At 41.9% G+C, this 25,840-nt stretch overlaps 1 protein-coding gene across 1 annotated transcript; it reads right to left on the bottom strand.

The window, feature by feature from the left end:
* Positions 1-1,695: 1,695 nt before the first annotated feature.
* Positions 1,696-19,094, bottom strand: LOC134608534 (monocarboxylate transporter 7-like). The gene is made up of 4 exons (XM_063451441.1): positions 19,082-19,094; positions 14,784-14,912; positions 6,337-7,080; positions 1,696-2,081 (listed from the first exon to the last, which is right to left on the bottom strand). Exons 1-4 carry the CDS (start codon positions 19,092-19,094, stop codon positions 1,696-1,698), a joined length of 1,272 nt encoding a protein of 423 aa, XP_063307511.1.
* Positions 19,095-25,840: the final 6,746 nt, after the last annotated feature.

The following is a 25,840-nucleotide window of genomic DNA, read 5'->3' on the forward strand; positions in this document are numbered from 1 at the left end:
TTATATATCATTTTATTCAGGGGAAACAGGGCTTTCATTTAATATCAAATATTTAGCTATGAAACATAATTTAATATGAAAAAAATGGGAGAAAATAAGAAATTTTGTTATTTTTTTAGTTCTACATGACATTTTAACTGTCAACGTCATAATACTGTTTGCTTTTACTGCAATAAAATACACATATTTGTATTCAGCAAAGTCTCACGTGTAAAACAGTACACAAACACTGGCCAAAGTTAGCGTTAGTATTTGTTTGTGTGTGAAAAATGCAAAAAACGCCAATTTTGGCTAGGGTTTGTGACTAAGTGGCTACTATAAAGACTGGACATACCCCGTTTGCAATACCTTGGGTTGTCTACTATTGCAAATGGTATGCCATCATAGGGGTAATTTTCATTCTTGGGCTACCATAGGGTCTGAAAGGCAACGTACCCAATCTGGCAAATTTTAATGTGAAACACTAATATTTGTGTTCAGCAAAGTCCCCCGAGTAGAACAGTACCCCCCATGTACAGGTTTTATGGTGTCTTGGAAAGTTATAGGGTTAAATATTGTGCTAGCAAATTAAATTCCCTTTACTTTCGGCATGGGTTGTCAGGCAGGTCCCGCTAATTGTAAATAATTAAGATACCCAATTATGTAAAAATATTACATAAATATATATGTAGAATTAATATATGTATATATATATACGTATGTGAATATATATATATAATTTTTCTAAAATATTTTTATTTATATATAGGTATATATATAGTGATATTTAAGTATATATTTATGTATATAGATATATATATTATTTCGTTCTACGTGTTTTTTGATATAAATATATATATTAATATTACAATACAGTTAGAACGAAATAACACACATCTATATATTTTTTAATTATTTTTTTTTAATTATTTTATTTATTTTATTTTTTAACGTATTTACATATTAACATTTTTTATATTATATATAAATATATATATAACAATAATTCTATATATATTTAATCAGTATCAGTCTACGTGTAATTTGATATTAATATATATATATATATAATTATATATATATTAATAGTGAAATACACCTATACAGTGTATGTGTGTGTATGTATATGTGTATATATATACTTAGATCATATATATATATATAATATATATATATATGATCTAAGTATATATTATTATTTTTTTACACTTTAAACATTTATTTTATTTTATTTTCAGCCAGTAGGGGGACCACCTGTCATTACAGGCAATCCCCCTGCTGGCAATACAGAAGCCAGCTATCCCTGCCATGTGATTGTGAGGTCCTCGCAAGGACCTCACTCTCACATGGCCGGGGGGGACCGGAGGAGGAAGATCTGCCGCGGGGGGGCTCCCTGGGAGTCCCCCCAACCGCGATCGCCGGCACCGGGTAAGTAAGGAAAGACCGGAGGGCGTACTATTACGCCCGGCGGCGTTTAGAGCCGCCTATAATAGGACGTAATAGTACGCCCTCCGGTCTTAAGGGGTTAATAAATAGTATAATAATAATAATAAAAAAGACCAATAGTAGCACAGAGACTGGCCCTGTATATGTTTGAATAGAGCTCTCATATCCCCTCTGAACTGTAGATTTTTAGAAAACTTGTGCCACATGTATGCAGATGAACAGAAAGAATGCGAAAACCCATGGGTGGCAAGGTGTCCAATGATTTTCAGATCAATCCGCTGACAGGTTTCCATTCATTTCTGGGATTTCTATCACCACATCTTGGACATTTTGACATTCAGTGGAGTCTTGTGTATCGGGTGACTTTTTCTTGCACTGTCCATTAATGCAAGGTCTTACTATGGCAGGTAGTTCCATCTCTATAGTACTGGAGTTTTCCTCAGTTCCTGACGGGTTTTCATCTACTACTGCATTGTTTATTGGCATGTCTTGTGCATCTTGGAATTCAGCTGAGTCTTGTGTAGCTGGTGCCTTTTTCTTGCACAGACCATTCTGAGAAGGTTTTACAAAGGCCAAGCATATAGCACCAAGTGCCATCCCGACAGCACTGAAGTAGAATGCAGACCCATAATATTTTGTTTTGTCCACCAGTAAACCTAAATAAAAGAAAATAAAACAAAAAAGTAGAAACATTACTTTCAGCCATATAATCTTCTGCAGACATAGCTTGTACTTATGTTAATCCCTTAACACCGTTACGGCGTTCTATGCCGTCCCGCATTAAATGGGCTTTAAAGCCGTTGCGGTGGCAGAGAACGCCGCGATCCTCTTCTGGAGGGCTGCCTGACAGCCCAGGCAGCCCTCCCACGGCAAATGAAGCCCCCGGGGGCCATGTGATCACTCTCAAAGAGCGATCACATGGCCCCCTATAGCTGGTTGTGGATCTGCCAGCAGGGGTACTGTCTGGAGTGTCAGACAGTCCCCCTGCTGGTGGATAGTGTTGGTAACAAAATACACTTAGAATGACATTCTATATCTATCTATCTATATATAAAATACAAATAACCGCAAATATATATATACAGATAAATATATATAATTACATAAATAACTACATAAGTGTACACGTAGACTTTAAATACATATATATGTATATATATTAAAATTCTATGTGTATATTTAAGTAATATTTTAACATAATTATGTGATTTAATTAGTTAAAATTTGATTGACATACCTGACAACCCAGGCAAAAAGTGCAGAGTGCATTTTTCACACATGATCGGCACTTTTACTGACGATATTATTGTTGTAATACAAGTTACCATTTTGAAACACTAACATTTGTATTCAGCAAAGTCTCCTGAGTAAAACAGTACCCCCCATGTACAGGTTTTATGGTGTTTTGGAAAGTTAGAGAGTCAAATATAAGGCTTGCATTTCATTTTTTTCGCATAAAAATTTGCCAGATTGATTATGTTGACTTTTGAGACCGTATGGTAGCCCAGGAATAAGAATTACCCCCATGATGACATACCATTTGCAAAAGCAGACAACCCAAGGTATTGCAAACGGGGTATGTCCAGTCATTTTTAGTAGCCACTTAGTTAGAAACACTGGCCAAATATTTGTTTTTTGCTTTTTTCACACAAAAACAAATATGAAAGCTAACTTTGGCCAGTGTCTGTGACTAAGTGGCTACTACAAAAGACTGGACATACCCCACTTGCAATACCTTGGGTAGTCTACTTTTGCAAATGGTATGCCATCATGGGGGTAAATCTCATTCCTCGGCTACCACACGGTCTCAAAGGTAACATTACTAATCTGGCAAATTTCAATGTGAAAAAACTGAAAAATGGAATGTGCTATATTTGACCCTTTAACTTTCCAAAACACCGTAAAAACTGTTAATGGGGGCTACTGTTGTACTCGTGAGACCTTGCTGAATCCAAATATGTGCTTTTTTTGCAGTAAAAGCTAACAGTATTATGACATTTACAGCTGAAATGTGAGGCAGAACTACAATTCTTTTTTAAAATGTACAATTTCTCACTGTTTTTTTGCTTTTATTCATAATAAATTATAAATATTTGATATGAAATGAAAGCCCTGTTTCTCCTGAACAAACTGATATCTAATAAGTGTGGGTGCATATAATATGAAAGAGGTGAATTACGGTTGAACAAACATATAGCACACATTACAGTTTTTGTTTACATTTTGTTTTGATCAGAACGTGTACTATTGACTTCGTCCTGAAGGGGTTAAACAAAACTTTTCACTCTATCTGTACCTCCATTAAAACTTCTCAGTGCTTCTCATACTTATCTTGCTACAAAAGGGATAGTACATGGCCTGATTTCCCAGGTGCCTACATTCCCATCAATATTTACAAAACGTTTAGACCTGCTGACTTTTAGCCAGCTATTTAACCCCTTCAGGACGGAGTCAATAGTACACGTTCTGATCAAAACAAAACGTAAACAAATACTGGAATTTGCGCTATATGTCTGTTCACCCGTAGTTCCCCTCTTTCATATTATATGCACTTATTATATATCATTTTGTTCAGGAGAAACAGGGCTTTCATTTTATATCAAATATTTATATATGAAACATAATTTATTATGAATAAAATTAAAAAAACTGTGAGAATTTTTTTTTTTTTTTTAAATGTGTAGTTCCGCCTCACATTTTAGCTGTACATGTCATAATACTGTTAGGTTTTACTGCAACAAAAAGCACATATTTGTAATCAGCGATGTCTCACGAGTACAACAGTACCCCCTATTAACAGGTTTTATGGTGTTTTGGAAAGTTACAGGGTCAAATATAGAACGTTCCATTTTCAAATTGAAATTTGCCAGATTAGTAATGTTACCTTTGAGACAGTGTGGTAGCCCAGGAATGAGAATTACCCCCATAATGGCATACCATTTGAAAAAGTAGACAACCCAAGGTATTGAACGTGGGGTATGTTTAGTCTTTTTTTTGTAGCCACTTAGTCACAAACACTGGCCAAAGTTAGCGTTCATATTTGTTTTTGTGTGAAAAAAGCAAAAAACTAATATTTGGCCAGTGTTTGTGACTAAGTGGCTACTAAAAATGACTGGGCATACCCCATTTGCAATACCTTGGGTTGTCTACTTTTGTAAATGGTATGCCATCATGGGTGTAATTCTTATTCCTGGGCTACCATACGATCTCAAAGGCAACATAACTAATCTGGCAAATTTCAATGTCAAAAAAAGGAAATGCAAGCCTTATATGTGACTCTCTAACTTTCCAAAACACCATAAAACCTGTACATGAGGGGTACTGTTATTCTCGGGAGACTTCACTAAACACAAATATTAGTGTTTTAAAACAGTAAAACATATTACAACAATAATATAGTCCATAAAAGTGCCGTTTGTTTGAAAAAAATGCAAAAAACTTCACTTTTACTTAAAATATCATTGTTTTAATAAAATTTACCAGTTTTAAACACTAATATTTCAGTTCAGCGAAGTCTCCCGAGTAAAACAGTATAGGTTATAGGTATTTAAAATCTACGTGCATACTAATGTAATCTTTTATGTAATTATATGTATTTATCTCTATATATATATTTGCGGTTATTTGCATTTTATATATAGATATATATATATATAGAATGTCATTCTAAGTGTATTATGTTACCAATATATATATATTAATAGCAAAATACAGTTAGAATGAAATTACATATGCATATATAATTTATTTTAAATTTTGTTTCAATATTTTATTTATTTATTTTATTTATTTATTATTATAATTAGACGTATTTATATATAATATATGTGTATATATCTATTATATATATAATATATATACATATTATATATATGTAACGTCATTCTAAGTGTATTTTAATATTAATATATATACTAATATTAATATTAAAATACACTTTGTATGACGTTACATATATATAATATGTATATATATTATATATATAATATATATACATATTATATATATATATATATATATATATATATATATAAATACTTTTAATTTAATTTTACACATGTTTAATACATTTTTTTTACTCTTCCTACCAGCAGGGGGACTGTCTAATATTTAAGACAGTCCCCCTGCTGGCAGATCCATAGCCAGCTATGGGGGCCATGTGATCGCTCTTTGAGAGTGATCACATGGCCCCCGGGGGCCTCATTTGCCATGGGGGGGCTGCCTGGGCTGTCAGGCAGCCCCCCAGAAGAGGATCGCGGCGGAGGTAAGTAGCTGCGATCTTCTGGGGGCTTAAGCCGTTACGGCGTTCTATGCTGCCGCAACGGCTTTAAAGCCCTTTAAAGCCGCGACGGCATAGAACGCCGTAACGGCGTTAAGGGGTTAAACATATATTTCACAGAATTCTTAGCCCCAGTGTTTGCTCCATCAGTGCAAACATTCCTGCTTTTTTGTATAAAACTAGGACTAGGATTATGAACTAGTGAGCAGGCACTGAGTCAGATGTAATTATTACACATTCACACAGCGCCTGATACTTGTGGAGTTTATAAACAGTTTTCCAGAGGATGCTGGACTGACCAAAACAGTCACATCTGTCATATTGCAGGGTTCGCAGTGTTGCATAGCTCATTCAAATACTCAAAATAGGGTGACTCTAATCATTGTAGACAATATATGATTCTGTTATGATGGCACAAGGAAACGAGCCCTGTGGAGACACTCAGAGTATTGCAGGTTATCATTATTTTAAATTTTGGAGTGGGCATTGGCAGAGGCCAACAATGAAGATCAAAGGATGCCCAGTGCTGGCCCATGCACAGCTGGTGCTAACCAAGTGCTTGTCTTGTTGTGTGACTTCATGGGCTAGTCTGGAGATAAAAAAAAATAATTATAACAAATTGTATTAGTTACCTGTTAATGGGGGTCCCGTCAGTGATGTGAAACTTTGAATAAAGACAAAGACTCCAACTGCTGATTCCATCTTCTCGATGCCAACAATGTCCTTTTCCCCTATCAGCGGAATGTAAGTTGCTGCAACAGCTCCCATAATGTAGCTGTAAAAGAAGCTACATGCCATCAGTCCCAGAAAAGTATGAGCAAAAGGGATGGCAACAAGAGCTAGGCACAGCAGGATGACAAATGTCAGTTCAATGTAAATCTTATTAATTGGCTCCTTGTGCATGATAAGGCCTCCACTAATTCTTCCGAGGAGTTCAGCAAAGGCCATGAAGATAAGAATGCGTGTTGAAAGTTCTTCAGGTATGCCCAGACTTACACTGTAAGGAATAATGAATAGGGGAGGTACAGAAGTGCCAAAGACAGCAAATAATCCAAATAATGTGTAAAATATAAAGCTAGTATTTTTCAATACAGAAAAATCAAGTACAAGCTCATCCTTTTCAGACTCTACTGGCTCAAGCATCTTCTCCTCTTTGGGCATGTCAGTCTTTGCCATTGTATTGTCTACAGAATCTGTGATGTCTATAGTAATGCGTGTGTCCTTATTATCAACTTCTGAATGTTGTTTTGGGTCTTCTTCTGGTATAATAATGGTTGGCTGTAGCAAGAATCCACAAACCATGATGACAAGTTGCAGAGCTCCGATGACGAACAGGCAAATTCTCCAGCCCATGTATTGCATAAGTGCAGTATAAGCTGGAAAGTAAAGAAAAAAGCATTATAAGCATGTAAGTGGGAAACAATCATCAGAAAAATATAAATCTCACAATATGTTTTTACATAGTTAAAACCCTTAAAACGTTCTTCATATTAGTATTCGTTTATACAGAATTTGTTGGCACTATATAAGTGTCAATAATAATAATGATAATCATTATTAACTCAAGGAAATCGGTCTCGATGAAAATGCTTGTTCTTGGGTAGAACATTGGCTTAAAAACAGAATACAAAGAGTTGTCGTTAATGGTAAATTTTCAAGCTGGACAGAGGTGGCAAGTGGTGTCCCTCAGGGGTCTGTTCTGGGACCCCTTCTATTTAACATTTTTATAAATGATCTTGAAGACAGCATTGAAAGTCATGTTTCAGTGTTTGCAGATGACACAAAACTTTGTAAAATAATACAATGTGAGCAAGATATTACTTTGCTGCAGAAGGATTTAGATAGACTGGAGGACTGGGCACTCAAATGGCAGATGAAATTTAATGTTGAAAAATGCAAAGTTATGCACTTCTGCGTAAAGAATACACAAGCAACGTATACCCTTAATGGAAGCGAATTAGGGATAACAACACACGAAAAGGACTTGGGAATTGTTATAGACAACAAACTATGCAACAATGTGCAATGTCAATCAGCAGTGGCCAAGGCCAGTAAGGTATTGTCATGCATGAAAAAGGGCATTCATTCTCGGGACGAGAATATCATTTTGCCTCTCTATAAATCACTGGTAAGACCACATATTGAATATGCTGTGCAATTTTGGGCACCTGTTCTAAAGAAGGATATCATGGCACTAGAAAAAGTGCAGAGGCGGGCTACAAAATTAATAAAAGGAATGGAACATATCAGCTATGAAGAAAGGTTAACAAATTTAAACCTATTTAGTTTAGAAAAACGTCGCCTGAGAGGGGATATGATAACATTATACAAATATATTCGGGGCCAATACAAACCATTGTGTGGAAATCTATTCACAAACCGGACTTTACATAGGACACGAGGCCATGCGTTTAGACTGGAAGAAAGAAGATTTCGTCTAAGGCAAAGGAAAGGTTTTTTTACTGTAAGAACAATCAGGATGTGGAATTCTCTGCCTGAAGAAGTGGTTTTATCAGAGTCCATACAGATGTTCAAACAGCTACTAGATGCATACTTGCAAAGACAGAATATTCAAGGATATAATCTTTCAATGTAGGGTAATAACTGCTTGATTCAAGGATAAATCTGACTGCCATTCTGGGGTCAAGAAGGAATTTTTTGTCCTAGCTTGTTGCAAAATTGTGCTTCAAACTGGGTTTTTTTTTTTTTTTTTTTTGGATCAACAGCAAAAAACAGGTGTGAGGAAGGCTGAACTTGATGGACGCAAGTCTCTTTTCAGCTATCTAACTATGTAACTATGTAACTATAATAATAATAATAAAAAAGGAGCAATGATTAACTAGAAACGGAATTTACAGTGCTTAGGTCAAACATTGCCAAACTGGGATCATTATTGAGTTGAAACACAGTTCCCAATTTGCAGAACTGTTCCTGAATTCACTACAGTTTTGTTTGTTGTTGGGTTTACTCACCAAACTGTGAATTGCAAACCACATTTAAAAAAGAAAAAGAAATGTATAGTCACAACTTGGCTATTTTTGTTATTAGGTTTGCAATTCACTAGCATTCAGTCATTATCCATATAATTGTGCTTCGCAGTCTGCTGAAAAGTAGTTCTATGACCAAACATTTTTAGACTAGATTTAAGACACTTTTCAAGTGGCAAAGCCATTTTAAACACACCTTTTTTATTTAAAGTAAAAGAGGGCTGGTCACAAATGCTTGACGACAGCGTTATAAACTACTAGATAGCACTGAAATTCTAATGTTGTGTCCATGTTATATCCATATAACGTGTGGCTCTTTCTAATGTCACTTTTCATTTTAAAAATAGATGAACTAGAAAATTCCTTAAGCAGGAATGCCTTCAGTTCAGCTACTTTGGCCTTAAATTTTAAATTCACTCTGAATTCTCACTCTATTAAATAGCCCTGAGAATCTCTTTCCAGCATTCAAAATTTTTTTGCCACTGTAACAAGTTTATTCTCAAACCTGTGAAATGTTAGGGACTCACCAGGGAATTACAAATTTACCCCCATTTTAGTTATTTTTGCCTAAATTTAGTAATTTCCTAGTCAATTCATGTCAATACACCATTAAGTTTATAGCCACCTCCCCACCCCCTGCACCCACACCTGGCATCATGTGGGAGACATTTAAATTGTCTGGAGGGTTATTTTTCCACCATCATGCGTGGAGTAATAATTCACTTGATAGGTAGTGGACAAGTTCTTTGTACAGCTACACTAACCCCTGTATAAAGTGGGGACTTCGTAATAAAGTAAAAATACAAGGTGGAACATACCATTATCCCTCCATTTCTGCTCAGTGGATGAGGCATTGATAAGAGCAGTAGCTGACTGCCATAGTTATATATTTATTTCTACAGCAAACAGGGTGACAATGTTTCAGCCTACACTGGCCTTTTTCAAGTCATAAATTTAAGATCGTGCCTATCGATACATATCTGGCGGCCACTCCAATAGGGACACGAGTCTCGCCGCCAAGGATGTCCTTTTCCCCCTCTCTAGAACTCTGCTGCGCCGGATTTGGTGATATAGCTGCTGAGTGATTATAGCTGTTATAGCTTTCGCCCACAGACATTAGCCGAGACTTAATGCTGGGAGTGAACTGGTTTAATGGGGCATGGTACATGCAATGTATACACAGAACCCCAGCAGAGAGTCTCCATATAGTTCAATACAAACTCCTCTTCGGCGTCTCTGTGTCAAAAGACACCTCAAAAGAGGTTAAGAGGGTTAACAAGCTCCAAGGTGGGCTGAGTACTGGGGGTATAAAAAGGGAAAATTTGTGGTCATGTTCGGTTACCGAACGGGAACGGGAAAAGGATACACACAAGTATTTTCAGTGTCAGGGTGTTCTGTCATACTGCTCCCCCCCTTGTATGGTGCTTCAGCAGACATGGCTTAACAGTTTTCGGGTACACTTCGATATGTCTAGACTTGCTCGTTAGTTGGTGAGCTCAGTTTGCCTTGACAACCCTTCGGCGTTCCCGTTCTGCTTGCTGGGCCGGTAGTGTATGGTGAAGTTGTATGGTTGTAAAGCTAGACTCCACCGCAGTAATCGGGCATTGTCTCCTGCCACCTGGCTGCCACCAGTTGAAGATGTGTGTTAGGGAGGCACAAGAACAGGGGAGAGAGATATGATAAGGTGAGATGGGACAGGATCGAGCGGGCAAGTAGTCGGGCGAGAGGAAAGGAGAAGCGCAGCCACCTCTTGTTTAGTAGTCGGGAAGAAAGTCTGAAGGGCAGGAAAGGCATGATCTACGTGCGCTTGAGAAAGAGAATGGCAAGGTGGGGAGAATTCTTTTCGTAGCGGTTCAATCTTGTCAGTAAAGTAGCAAGCAAAGCATCGGCTGTAAGGTTAGTTTGGGGGGTGGCCACAGCAGGGCGAAGAAGAGAGTTAAAGGTGCTGATGAGTTCTGTCTGCTGTGAATTGGGTGCGCTGTTCCAAAAGGATCTGCCTGGGAAAACCTACTTGAGAGAATATCCAGATCAGTGCATCTGCTACGGTTTCTGCTTGGATGTTAGTCAAAGCGACTGCTTCAGGATAGCGGGTAGCGTAGTCCACTATGGTAAGTATATACTTTTTACCGGAGGGACTAGGTCTCACTAGGGTTCCTATTATATCGACCGCTATTTGGCTGAATGGTTCCTCAATGATCGGCATGGACTGCAGCAGAGCCTCGGGGTGATCTCCGTTCTTTCCCACCCGTTGACAAACATCACAAGTTTGGCAGTACTGCTGAACATCTTGATTCCCGGTCAAAAGAAGTTCTGGGTTACTCTATGAGATGTCCAGCCTATGCCCAGATGTTCTGCCGAAGGTACATTGTGTCCGATCCGTAGGAGTTCCAGCTGATACTTCCTGGGAACTACAAGCTGGTGCTTCTGGGATGGGGCTGCCCCTCTATTATGATTCTCTGTTAACCGATATAGCCTGTCCTGTTCTCAAATAAACTTTTTCCTCTCTAAACCCCCTTGTTCGGTGTCTGCCTGGGTCCTATAATTTTGGAGTGTGGGTCTTCCCTTGCCTCCCTCCCAAACTCCTCTGGGGTGTCCCAAGCTAACTAGGCCAGGTCTACTGTCGGGGTTGGGGAGTCATCGCTTACCTGGATCTCCTCAGAACGTGAGCCAGCCGGGCTTGAAGATGAGTAATTACTGGATGAGCTTCCGCAGTGTTCCTGGTAACGTAGGCTGAGGTAAGGGTCCCCAAATCACTCCCGAGCAGTACCTCCGCGGGCAAGTCTTTCATAATCCCCACGTTCACAGTACTGGATCCAGCTCCCCAATCCATGTGAACTCGGCCAGTGGGTAGTCTGTAAATAGCGCCCCCGGCTACCCTAATGGCCACAGATTATCCAGTATGTTCATTGTCCCGAGCCAAGTAGCGTTGTACTAATGTCAGGGTAGCTCCGGTGTCTCTCAGTTCCCTAGCCGTTTGTCTGTTTACAATGACCAACTGTGTATGTTGTTGAGGGTTGTCCATGGTAGAAGCCTGAACAGGATCAGCTTCATCTAATACTCTCCAGGATCTTCTGGTATAGGCTGTGACTCTTTCCAGGGATACGTGTTCTCTGCTTCTAAGCAGTGGGCTGTGGCCCTGGGTGGTACAGGGTTGGTATGACCCCACGAGGGTCTTGGGGGTTCCAGTGGGCAGTTGCACCTTACATGCTCTAGTTGCTGGCATCGGAAGCATCTGGGCCCGGTCTTTGTTGGTGCTGTTTGGTTCCCAGGTAGTCCCCTGTAAGGTGGTTGAAGTTGGTTGGAGGTTCCTGGAGCAGCAACTTCGGTGCGGGGGCAGGTCTTACTGGTGGTCGTTCAGTTTTTCAGGTGTCTGTGTATACATCTGCCAGGCGGGCAGCCTCTGGTAAAGTGTGCAGTCTCCTATCTCAGATCTGGGTTAAGTAGGTTAAAAAAATGTTCCATTAAGAATAATTGTAGGATATCCTCTCCCGACAAGGCTGGGCACCCTATATCCAGTATAAGCCAGTATAAGGCATCTCTGTGGAGGCGGCATTCTGCATAGGAGTCTTTATCCTCCTTTCGCAATTCCATAAACCGCCTGCGGTATGCTTAAGGGGTGACTGCATACCTGGCTAGCAGGGCTTCTTTCTATCTTTCATACTGATGAATCTCCCCATCTGGTATGGCCCTGAATGCCTCAGCAGCTCATCCTGATCATTTTCCAGCCAGTATCATTACCCAGTCATCCTCTGGTACTTTGTGTAGAGCGCACTGGTTTCAAAATCTGTGAGATTTCCATCAATCTCATCTGTCTCTTGAAATGCTTTTAAGGCTGTGAAAGGTACCTTCCTCCGTTCTGGCTGTGGAGTGGGGCTTTCAGTCAGCGGAGCTCCCGAACACTGTATTTCGGCTAAGTGTAGTTGGTATTCCCGCTTGGCTCTAGCTTCTGCAACCGAGTCCGCCAGTACTTTCATTATTATTTTGTCAGGAGGGTTTGGCCCAAACAAGGCCAAGCGAAACCGATCGTCCCGCATCTGTTCGGATTCTTCAGTGTTCGTGAAACTGCTTCGACGCTGGGATTGGTTCGGTCCAGCTTCATTAGTTCGGCAATTAAAGCCCTTTTCCGTATGTTTTTAGCATTTCATCCCTGCCTCTCCAGCACATCCTTCAATGTGGATCGCTTGAGCTGCTCGTAGCCATTCTCCATCTGCTGCTAGTTCCGGGTTCAGCATCCACTCTTGGGGAAAAGAAAAATCCCACAGCTGCCACTAGATGTGGCAGCCACCCAGGTAGGGACACGGGTCTCGCTGCCAAGGATTTCCTTTTCCCCCTCTCTGGAACTCTGGTGCGCTGGATTCAGTGGTTATAGCTGCTGAGTGATTCTAGCAAGCTGAATGATTATAGCTTTCCCCCACAGACATTAGCCAAGACATAATGCTGGGAGTGAACTGGTTTATTGGGGCATGGTACATGCAATTTATACACAGGGTACAGTTCAATACAAACTCCTCCCTGGTGTCCCTGTGTTTGGGAGATAACTGAGTGTACTTTGCTTAAACTTATTATCTCCCAGGCACAGAGGTACCATGTGTAAAACACATAACACCCCAAAACAAATACAATATTACAAGGGACCCCTTGGGGATACAAGTCCTATATTCCTGAATAGCCTGGTTCCGAGCGCCCAAAGTGTCCAAATAGCGCTTAGATCCCACGAATACAGAGGAGTCGCCACCAGAGTAAAGTTTTGACTGACCGCACACGTGGCGTCTGCCCAAAATAGTTCCAGAGGAAAAGTGGAGGTGGTTGGTCACTTTCGGAAGTCCCAAAACGAATAAAGCACCAAACAGATTATCTTGTTCCTAGGTAGCTATTGTTCGCCTAGTTTTTGCAAACAATCCTACCGAACAGCGCTCTGCTGAGATGTTTGGAAAGGGAGCAGGCGAGGATAGAAGTTCAGCGGTGTTTGCAAGTTAGTCTGTCCATTTTAGTTCTATACACTCGACGTTCGAACACCACTCCCTGCTTTCATGCAAAAAGATGGCCTCTGACTCAGTTCCCACATGTTCGTTCATGTGAATGGCGGCCACCCAGCAGAACACTTGAAACAATTAGGTGTGAACCGATGATGGAGGTGTCAAGAGAGGTCAATAGGGTTAACAGGCTCCAAGGTGGGCTGTGTACAGGGGGTATAAAAAGGGAAAATTTGTGGTTTTGTTTGGTTACCGAACGGAAACGGAAAAAGGATACGAACAAATATTTTCAGTGACAGGGTGTTCTGTCACAACAGTGACAGTACAATAATGATATAATTATATGTAACTAAAATAGAATTAAATCATTCAATTACAAAACACAATATCACATACTAATTGGTTTGGTACTTCTGGTTACTACAAAAATAAAATTCCTCATGAGAGATCACATGTCAATTTCCTGACACAATGATATCATCAGAGACAATCTTAGCTCTCAAAGAGGGGGAGCATAACATAATTAACAAAACATGTAAATAATAGCCCCACGTAAGAATAAAAAAATAGAGGTTAAACTTGGAATGACACAGAAATGTGATTCCCAATCAATGTGGTTACATGACCACTACTTCAAAATACTCAGATGATGCCCACAAAGGCGTTATCAAAGGGGAAAACCTATGATGCCACAGGAGTAATGGGGTTACCGGTCATGTGACCGCAAGCATGGTAGGTAACACTTTTGATGGCTGCACACTGTTTACAGGAAATGCTCAAACAAGGAATAAGTCAGGTGACGGATAAAATAAGAAAAAAAAAACCCTGTTGCTGCTGTCTGTTGTACTGGACAGTCTCCACATACATAAACATTGCACTACCTTGGAGTTTTTAATGATTTTCTTGCTGACTTCTAAAGCAGGGAACAAATAGTCCAGATTTTTTGCATCTGGGTCCTTATTTTTGCCATTTTGTTGCAGCTGGACAGGTTAAATGTGGTGGACTTTCAAAAGGTTGTATTGCAAAATTCCCACAGGTGTAATCTGGTCCATTGTGCACTGACCTGTTGGTTATTGTTACTTTTAGGGAGGGCAGACACTAGTTAATTATAGATCTTACCTGGAACAAATACAATGAATGCAAAACATTCCCCTGTGGTTGCAGCAGAAATAACCAGGGACCGACGCCTGTCAAAGTACTGTGACAAAATGGTGAGGCTTGGGAAGAAGCTAAGGCTGAAGCCAAGTCCTAAATGAAAAAATAAATAAATATGTTATCGAGAATTAACATTGAAACAGAACTGCTACCAACTAGCTGCACTTAGATTCTAGGTAGCAAGCTTAATTGTTATGGCAAATTGACTGTGCATCAACCCTTTATTCATAAATAATTATTATTGACCAGATCTATAATTATTACTAACTATAATATTTAAATTTAGAATAAGGAGACATTAGTTCATCTAACGAGTATAGCAATGTTATAAGTTACTACCTAGTTTTCATACATTTTTCTTGTTTAGAGTTATTTGTTTAGCTCTACATTTTCATTAATAAAATCCAAATGACAAACTAAGGGAAAACTAGACTTGGAAATATTCCCAGACTCGTTTTTTCCATTCTAATTTGTGAATCACAATTTTTGTATTAATTATATTACATTTCCTAGTAAATGTCTATTATTAAGACCCTTTTTTTTATCCATAATTCTGGTTGAGGCTGATTTTTATTGTCAACCCATCTCAAGGAGTCCGAGCAACTATTTGCTGCTTGCAGTGATTAATTCAAACTGTAATTTACTAAAGTCCGACGGTCCATACTGAATGGGGCAAATTAATATGGTTGACTACTCATACAGACCCCTTGTAACAGATGCCCTGTTCGTTGGATTTCTAATTGTGTTGCTATCTATTCATTTACACTACCATTCACCTAAAACGGTATACGAATAGAAACAAACAAACTTTACCCAGCTAATTTGTATACAGAATGTTTTACCGAACCTTTCGACCACCCAAGACAGTCGTGTGCAGTCAATTGACTTATTTGACACTATTACAAACCGCAACTCTAACGTTCTAAGTGGTTCACTGGGTGGCTGTCGATTCGTATGCACAAACACGTGGCGGTGGCCATCTTGTTTTGTCGAACGCGTTCAGCGGGGTTTGGTCGTCAAGTGTCTGGAACTATTTTCAGACACTCGATGGCCCGAACACTGCTGAGAATTCCAGGACAACTTAGATTCGTATTCATTCATCCGAAGAAGGCGGCATTCGGTAACACGGTAAGCGGCACACGACCATCGTACGCACGAATGAGTATTTGAACTATTGTTCGACATTTTACCATGCACGAAAGAGACCAGCCGCACCAGCTGAATTCATGGAACTATTCTGGGCAGGAGCCTCGTGCATGGCCGGGCAGAAATGGGACTTCCACCTAACTTTCGAACCCCTGAACCGATTTGAATGATTTTTAAATATATTGTTCCCCCAGATAGGGGTTATCAGGAGATGTATGTTATATGGGGTTCTGATGTGATTTTGGGGTGTTTCTAGAAATGCATAAAATTGTCCCTCTTTTTCATTTGGAGATAATTGAGTTGATACAGTAATTAACTCAAATATCTCCCAAGCAGAGGGGAGGGAATGTGTGTAATGTATGGTGTGTCTCTCTGTCTGACTAAACTGATGTTTATTGACTTCACTGTGTGTCCCTGTTCCCAACAAGGTCCACCTGGGTGTCACCCTTGTTGGGAAAAGTTGCATAAAAGGCCAGTGTGGCCCCATTAAAAATCAGTTCAGCTTAACCCTCAACACGTAGCCTTGTCTCGTGCTTGTAGGGAACCTGCTTCACAACTAATCACTACCTCTTGTAAGAGCTCTACTACCTATTTGGAGATTTGATCGGCTGCGATGACATCTGGAGAATACTGCAGCATAGCTCCATCTATAGGAAAAGGACGTCTTTAACTGCATACACCCCTTTGATACTCAAGGGGTGTATGAAGTTAAAGACGCCCTATAAGTCTTATTTATTATTATTTTACACCTTCTTGTTGTGGTGGCTGGCTAGCAAGTGCAATTCTATCTAGCCCCCCTAAATATAGTAATATCTTAACTATATTCCAGTCTGCTGGTGCGGTCTCTGCCCCATATCTGCCTCTTTTGCTAACATCATCAGAAGTGATGATCTCAGTCAATTAAAATGCTTCCCCATAGGAAAGCATTGGATTGGCTGAGATTGTCAATTCTGATTGTCACGCCAAGGGTGCATAATTCATTGTTGCACTATAGAATATTGCCATTTAATGTAATTTATGTAGTGCATATATGAATTGGCCACTTAGTAGAGTTCAGATGACAGAAGGGGTAATGTAAATTGCAACGGAATGTGAAAAGGGCCAGATGGCTTACAACAAGCATGTCAAACTCAAAGGCTAACACAGGCAAAATAAACAAGGTTTAAGTTTATATAGGCTGCAAAAAAACAAAAACTTCAGTTTTCACAGAGACGTAGGTTTATTTAGAAAAGTACAGTATAAAAAAAGTTGCCATAATACAGACAAGGGGCTGTGTAGGAGGGGGGCTGGCAGAGAGCGTTTACTTACCTCTCCTGCAGCTCCATTCTCCTCCGCGCTGGTCCGGTCAGCTCCCTCTGCAAGTCCCAGTGTAAGTCTCCCGAGAGCCGCGGGGTCAGAGTGCGGCTGCGAGACTTTCACTGGGAGCTGACAGGGGAGCTGACCGGACCTCGCGGAGGAGAAGGGAGCTGACAGGAGCTGCAGGAGAGGTAAGTAAACGCTCTCTGCCAGCCCCCTCCACTGAACTGCCAATGCCACTGGACCACCAGGTAGTGAGAGCCCCCCTCCCTGCCATGTATCAAGCAGGGAGGGGGGACGAAAAAATAAATAAAAATGTAAATAATAAAATATTAATAATAATAATAATAATAATAATAATAATAATAATAATAATAATAATAATAATAATAATAATAATACAATTAAGAAAAATATTAATATAACAAAAAATATTAATATTAAAATTATAATAATTAAAAAAATAATAATAAAAATGCCCACTCCCCACCAAGGCTCTGCATCACACTCTGCATCACACACACACACTGTATTCATACACACACACTGACCTCATACACACACACTGACCTCATACACACACACACTGCACTCATACACACACACACACACACACTGCATTCATACACACACTGCATTCATACACACACACTGCATTCATTATATACACACACTGTAAATAAATATTCAATTAATATCATTTTTTTAGGATCTAATTTTATTTAGAAATTTACCAGTAGCTGCTATACTTACCCAGTGAAAGAAGAAGAATGTTACACTGTATACAATTTCAAATAAAACGTATACAAACATAGCCAGGATTCAGCTGTAAGCATTTGCAACACTTACAACAATCAAGTAACATACATTCATATAAAATGTAAGTTACTTAGCCTTTTAGTAAGTTACTAAAAGGCTGAAAGACCTGAATTTCAAACCTATACCGCGAGTAGGGGCATGTCTATTAAACAGTGAGCAACCTGTGGCGGGTGGGGGCCCTAAAGAAAAAAAAGGGGGGAGGACCTATTGTCCTCCCCACCGGCCCCCACCCCTGAGCGGTGGGTGGGGGCCCTAAATACAAATTGGGGGGGGACTTAATGTCCTCCCCCCTGGCCCCCACCCCTGAGCGGTGGGTGGGGGCCCTAAATTAGAATAAGGGGGGACCTAATGTCCTCCCCCCTGGCCCCCACCCCTGAGTGGTGGGTGGGGGCCCTAAATACAAATGGGGGGACCTAATGTCCTCCCCCCTGGCCCCCACCCCTGAGCGGTGGGTGGGGGCCCTAAATACAAATTAGGGGGGAGACCTAATGTCCTCCCCCCTGCCCCCCACCCCTGAGTGGTGGGTGGGGGCCCTAAACTAGAATAAGTGGGTGGGGACCTAATGTCCTCCCCCATAGCCCCAGCCCCCACCCCTGAGCAGTGAATGGGGGCCCTAAACACAAATTGGGGGTGGGGGCCAGGGGGGAGGACATTAGGTTTTTTTTATTTTTTTTTAACAGTTAGCAGCCACAGTAATTTTTACTTAGTATTAGTAAATTTGTCTGAAAGACCAATTTAGGTCTTTCAGTCTTTTGGTAGATAACTCCCTAATACCGTGGGAATTAGGGAGTTATCTACCAAGCGGCTCCAAGTAAAGTCCCGAAGTACCGAAGTTGCTGAAGTTCCGAAGTGCCAAAGTGTTCAAGTGCCAAAGTTGCCGAAGTTCTAAAGTGTCGAAGTGCCGAATTGCCGAAGTCCCAAATTTCGGAATGCCGAACCGAGCCGAATATTTTCCCCATGCTCATGCCTAGCTATCAATAACATAAAAAAGACATTTTTACCGATAGACCCCATGCCGCCAGACCAACCCCCAGTAAGGGCACAGACACCCAAAGGGATACCAGATGGGTCTGCCCTAGTTACCCAGCGGGACTTTCAGAACCTGGTCGGGGAACTCAAAACCCTCCTGGCATCCAGCACAGCATCCATAAAAACAGATGTGCAGGCTATTGCCGACAGGGTGCAGTCCACAGAGGACGATATTTTCGGCATTAAGCAGGGATTGACAACCCTACATGACTCGGTCCTGGCCCTACGAGCCCAACAGCAAGCAATCTCTCTCCACTATACCGCCTTTGATGACAGAACAAGGCGCAACCACCTTAAGATCAGGAGAGTACCAGACGCAATCATATCTGACGAACTGCCTCACTATATGAGGCGCCTCGTAGCCGCTGTCCTGCTGCCAACGCATGCCAAAAAATGTAACACAGATGGGATATACCGCCTACCATCCTCAGGCAGAGCAGCCCCAAATGCGGTTCGAGATGTGATTGTACGCTGCACCACCTCCCAAGACAAGAGCAGGCTGATGACAGCTCTCCGGGGCAAGACACCATTAACATTTGAAGGCGCACAACTCACAGTCTATCAAGACCTCACTAGATCCACGCTACAATGGCGAAGATCGCTGCACCTGGTCACCAGCACCCTCAGAGAAGCGGGACTGGAATATCACTGGAGGTCCCCCAGGTTCCTGGTGGTCACACACAGGGGAACTGTCCATAAACTCTCCACACTAGCAGAGGTCCCGGCATTCTGTAAGGCACTGGGCTTTCCCGCACCCACGCAGGATGCCGACCGACGCAGCAGATACCTGACTCCCCCGGACACAATAATAACCAGGACACACACAGTTTACCCCCAGCTGAGATGCTTCTATCTTGTTAGCCCCGAGAGATTCCCAGTTTGCCGCTATGTTCCCAACCCCCCCCCCCACCCCGGGGCCCTCCAGGGCCTAGGGTAAGTTTAGAAGGAGGCCCTGAATCCACAACCTGTTCAGGTTGCATTAAGCTCACCCATATCACGCAGCCATCCTCCCGGAGCAGTTCACACACTCCTGATAATGTACCAGTGCTGGTCCATAATCTTAATGGTTCATTCCTGTTCTCACACTAATTGCGTGGGTTCAGGGATGGCCACAGTGGTTATTTCTGAAGTTGGGAGAGCGTTAAGGTCAAGCCTGAGGCCCTCGTCTATATGGGACAGATAGGTTATGAGTTCTTCTAAATCCTCTGGCAAGTCCCTAGCTGCAACCTCATCCAACAAAGTATCCGAGAGACCATTCATAAATATGTCTACAAATGCCTGGTTGTTCCATCGCACTTCTGCAGTATAAGTGCGAAATTCTAAAGCGTACTCCACAAGAGGAAGGGATCCTTGTTCCATCTTAAGAAGAGTTTTGGCTGCATTCACTCATCTTCCTGGGGGATCAAAGGTTTGTTTGAATGCAGCCACAAACTCAGCATAGTTGTATACGAAGGGGTTGTTATTTTAACATAAAGGGTTTGCCCATATCAATGCCCTATCTACAAGTAGGTTGATCATAAAACCCACTCTAGTCCTTTTGATAGGGTAGGCCCTGGGTTGTAATTCGAAGTGTATGCTGACTTGGTTTAAAAACCCTCAGCATGCACCTCCGTAACGTAAAGGGGACGTCATATGAGTGGACGTATTAACTGTGGCAACCTCTAGGTTAAGTGAAGCAACTACAGGTATAGGATTTTGCGCTTCGGTTTGCAGATGTGCTGTACGAGCCAGTAAAGTCTGCAGAGCAAGGGCAAACTGGTCCATTTCCTCGAACCGCACATCATGGCCAGAAGCTTGTGGGTTGACACCTGCAGGGTCCAAGGTCCTATTCTAATATCACGGTCGTGTGATAACCCAACACGCAGTATGTAAACCCACAAAAAATCCAAGCATGTATTACTGAACCTTAAAATGGTCGGATTTAACGTAGGTGAAAAAGAGTAGTCAGAGGATAGACAAAAATCATAATACCAGAGATCAGGAGAATGATACAAGAATAGCCGGGTCAGCATACTAGAAATCAGGAGGTCAAAATACAAACCGAGTCAGGGAACCAGAAAACAGGAACGTCAAAATCCAAGCCGGGTCAGTATACAAAACCAACAGTAAATATGCAAGACGAATCAAAGAGCACTAAGGGGAAAATAAGGAACCACAATAGGGCAAGGAACAAGGCAAAAGGCACCCCTTTTATAAGGGAGCGTCTTTTGCTTTAAGGCCACGGGGCCGCGTCAATGACGTCATGACGTTGGAGCGCATGCGCCACGTCATAAAAAGGGGGTGACTCCAGCGGCCGGCGTGTTACATGCTTAACTCGTTGGAAGAGGAGTCTGCCCTGGATCCTGCACCACGTGGGCATGATGGAATAAGGTAAGAGATCTTGACAACTTTGCTGGGAGGGCAGATTGTGTGTTAGTCTGTGCCAGAGCCAGAGATGTATGCAATACCATGAGGGAATGGGCAAAAACAACTTCACAGGAAGCTAGGGGAGGATGAGTGTGTGTGCCTATCTGTGCCAGAGCCAGAAATGTTTGAGATGCCATGTGAAAAAAAAAGTGGTTTAACTCATTGGGAGTCAGGGCAGGATGAGTTGGTATGTTCACCTGTGCCTCAACCAGGAATAGGTCAGGTGCGAGAACCAGGAGAGTTTGAGGGTCTATGTGAGAGGATGGCCTGGCTGGGTGAGGAAAATACGTAAGTGTGGGCAACATTCTGTGCCTGACCATGGGGTGTCAAAGGTGTCCTGTGAAAATGTACAGAAAAAACCTTCTAGCAAGAGGGGGTTGAATGACTATATGTGCAAAAATGTGCCTGAAGCAAATGTATTTAATGTGCTGTGTATAAAATGTGGAGGGACAGCATGGCTATGAGGGAGAGCAGAATGTTTGTGAGCTGTACTCCGTGCCAGATTCAGCCAGTTCCCAAGGTTCTGTTTGTGTGAGGAGATGGAGTGGAAGCGAGGGAGAGACAGTGGTTTCATCGGTAGGAAAGTCGACCCATCCACAGTCTGCCCAAAGTGAAGGGCAGGGACAGACTCACCACCACACGTCACGCATACACCCAAGCCAGCTCAGGAGCAGGAGTCTGTCTCTAAGCAACTGTCTGGTTCTGAACGAAAGGTTCAGAGTGTCAGGGTACCTGAGGTCTCTACCTCTAAGGGAGGTAGAGACTTGGTGGTTTATCCATCCAGGCGAGCTGTTTCCTCCGTTCCTCGCGGTTCATCCGGCCACTTAAACACCGGCCGCGAGGAATCCACATCCTTTTCTAGCAGGACGCTCAATACGTGACGTCATGACGCTATCACGAACGACCTGTCACTCAAGTGTCCGATATCCAATCGGCACTTGTCAGAGGCGTGCTTACCATCCGGAGCCAGGGTATTTAAGCTTGCTTCTCTCTTCAGCTCATTGCCCTGTCGTGGTTCTAGCTTGTCTAGTCACTCAGTGCTCTGGTATTCTAGTTTGCTCTATTTGGTTTTGACTCGGCTTGTTGTACTACCCTGCTTCTCTGTTATCCCTTGACCCGGCTTGTCTCTCGCTTATCTGTCTTCTCGTTCCCTCGACCTCGGCTTGTCTCTGACTATTCTCTATTACTCTCGGTACGTTAGTCCGGCCATTCTAAGGCCCGGTATACGTACCTTTCCACTCTTTGTACCCTGCGTGTTGGATCCCTGTCCCGATCCTGACATTACGACAGGGCCAATGGATCCTGCAGGTACAAACAGTCAGCTTGGTTCTTCTGATCCCAGGTTTGACGCCATGGAGCATAGGATGGATCAGATGGCTCTAGCACTACAGGCACTTTTGTCTCGTGCTAGTAACCCACCTGAGGAGACACGTACTCCTTCTATTTCTCCTGCAGTCTCAGGTCTAGAGGTAGCCACTGTAGGTGCTTCTTCCCGTATTACCCCACCAGTACGTTATGGCGGGTCACCGGAGAAGTGCCGTGGTTTTCTGAACCAGATTAGCATCCATTTCGAATTACAACCCCGCTCTTATCCTACAGATAGAGCGAAGGTTGGATTTCTTATTACTTTACTCATTGAGAAAGCTCTGAGATGGGCCAATCCTTTATGGGAGAATGATAATCCACTAGTCTATAATTATAATGCCTTTGTAGCTGCGTTTAGAAGAACTTTTGACCCTCCTGGTAGAAAGGTCAATGCAGCTAGATTACTGTTGCGCCTTAGACAGGACAATCGAACACTTGTGGACTATGCACTAGAGTTCAGGTCCTTGGCGGCAGAAGTTAAGTGGAACGAACAGGCTTATATAGATGTGTTTCTGAATGGGTTATCAGATGTAATTCTTGACGAAGTCGCTACTAGAGAACTCCCTGAGAATTTGGAGGATTTAATTTCTTTTATATCTCGTATTGATGAACGCATAAGAGAGAGGCAGAACACTCGAGATAGGACCCGTAGACCCTCCTTTAAACTAGCGCCTACCTTTCAAAATTCTGAGTTCGAGGACTTACGTATTTCTGAACCTATGCAGATAGGCAGTACTCATCTCACAGAGAGAGAGAGACAGTACAGAAGAAGGGAGGGTTTATGTATGTATTGTGGAGTCAGAGGACATTTACGCCTAAATTGTCCTAATCGTTCGGGAAACGCTCGCACCTAAGTTTCTCTAGAGGACAGGCCTTGGGTGTTTCTACTTTGTCCTCTATTCACAATTACAAAGAGTTCAGGCTTCTGTTACCCGTTTCTTTGAGGTGGGAGAAGGGAGTAGTAAAGACTATGGCACTAATCGATTCTGGAGCTGCTGAGAGCTTTATAGATCAGGGTTTTGTTGCCAAGCATGCTATCCCATCCCAGTTAAAAGAGACACCACTGGCTGTTGAGGCCATCGATGGTAGACCGTTACTTGAGCCTGTTATTTTCCATGAGACCATACCGATTAACTTAACTGTTGGCATCCTACATAAAGAGGATATATCCTTAATGCTCATTTCTTCTCCGTCTATTCCCATAGTCCTGGGGTACTCCTGGTTGAGGAGACACAACCCTATTATTAATTGGGAGTCAGGGGAGATAGTTTCGTGGGGAGAGAATTGTCAAGAAAAATGCTTGCGGAAGGTCTTACCTCTCGGATTAACTAATACATCGACTACCTCTGACAATCCTACAGAGACACAAATTCCGCCTCAGTATCTAGATTTAAAGGCAGTATTTGACAAAAAGAAAGCCGATACCTTACCCCCACACAGGTCCTTTGATTGCAAAATTAACCTACTCCCTGGTACCATGCCTCCCAGAGGTCATGTATACCCATTAGCTACAAAAGAGAACTCAGTTCTAGAGGAGTATATTCACGAGAATTTAGACAAGGGATTCATCAGGAGGTCCTCCTCCCCTGCCGGGGCTGGATTTTTTTTTGTTAAAAAGAAAGATGGTTCTTTGAGACCTTGTATTGATTATCGAGGCTTGAATAAGATAACCATTAAAAATGCCTACCCGATTCCCTTGATCACCGAACTCTTCGATCGTTTGAAGGGCTCTACAATTTTCACCAAGTTAGACCTCAGAGGGGCATATAACTTGGTGAGAATCCAGCAGGGACATGAGTGGATGACGGCATTCAATACTCGATATGGTCACTATGAATATACTGTTATGCCTTTTGGGTTATGCAATGCGCCAGCTGTATTCCAGGATCTGATAAATGAGGTTCTTAGGGAATTTCAGCAAGATTGCGTCATTGTATACCTAGATGATATACTCATTCATTCTAGTGAGATTGAGACTCATCACAAGCAAGTCAGGAGGGTTTTGCACAAGCTTCTCCAGCATGGCTTGTACTGCAAGTTGGAGAAATGTAGCTTTGATCAAACCCAGGTAACCTTTCTCGGCTATGTGATCTCTGGGGAGGGATTTAAGATGGATCCGGATAAGCTCCAATCCATTCTAGAGTGGCCTTTACCCAAAGGTCTTAAAGCCATACAGAGATTTATTGGTTTTTCTAATTATTACAGGCGCTTTATTAAGGGCTATTCTTCCATTATCGCACCTATCACTAATATGACCAAACAGGGGGCTGATACTAAGAATTGGACTACTGAAGCTCTCCTTGCGTTCAAAACTCTCAAGGAGCTTTTCGCTTCCGCTCCAATTTTAGTTCACCCCGACACTTCTCTGCCTTTTCTACTTGAGGTAGACGCATCAGAGACTGGTTTAGGTGCTGTCCTATCTCAAAGGCTGGGGGTTGATAAACCATTACATCCATGTGGATTTTTCTCTAAAAAATTGACCGGTACTGAAAGCAGTTATGACATTGGTGACAGAGAATTACTAGCGGTTATCAAGGCTTTGAAAGAGTGGAGACATTTATTGGAAGGTACATTACATCCTGTTACCATTCTTACTGACCACAAAAATTTGTCTTATATCGGAGAGGCTAAGCGGTTGTCCTCCAGGCAGGCTCGTTGGTCATTGTTTCTTACCCATTTCAATTACGTTCTGACTTACAGACCTGGGTCAAAGAATTCTAAAGCCGATGCGCTATCTCGCCAATATGAGCCCTCTGCTTCAGTTGAACCACTTATGTCCTCCATTGTACCCAAATGCAATATTATTGCTAATACCAGTCTCAAAATTCATTCTCCGCTACTTGACCAGATCTTGAAGTCACAACATCTAGCTCCCGGAAACACTCCTGAGGGAAGAAACTTTGTTCCTCCTGAACTTCAACTGGAGCTCTTACAGTGTTTTCACGAAAGTAAAATAGCTG

This window comes from Pelobates fuscus, chromosome 1 (genome assembly GCF_036172605.1).
Source record: "Pelobates fuscus isolate aPelFus1 chromosome 1, aPelFus1.pri, whole genome shotgun sequence".
Lineage (NCBI taxonomy): Eukaryota > Metazoa > Chordata > Amphibia > Anura > Pelobatidae > Pelobates > Pelobates fuscus.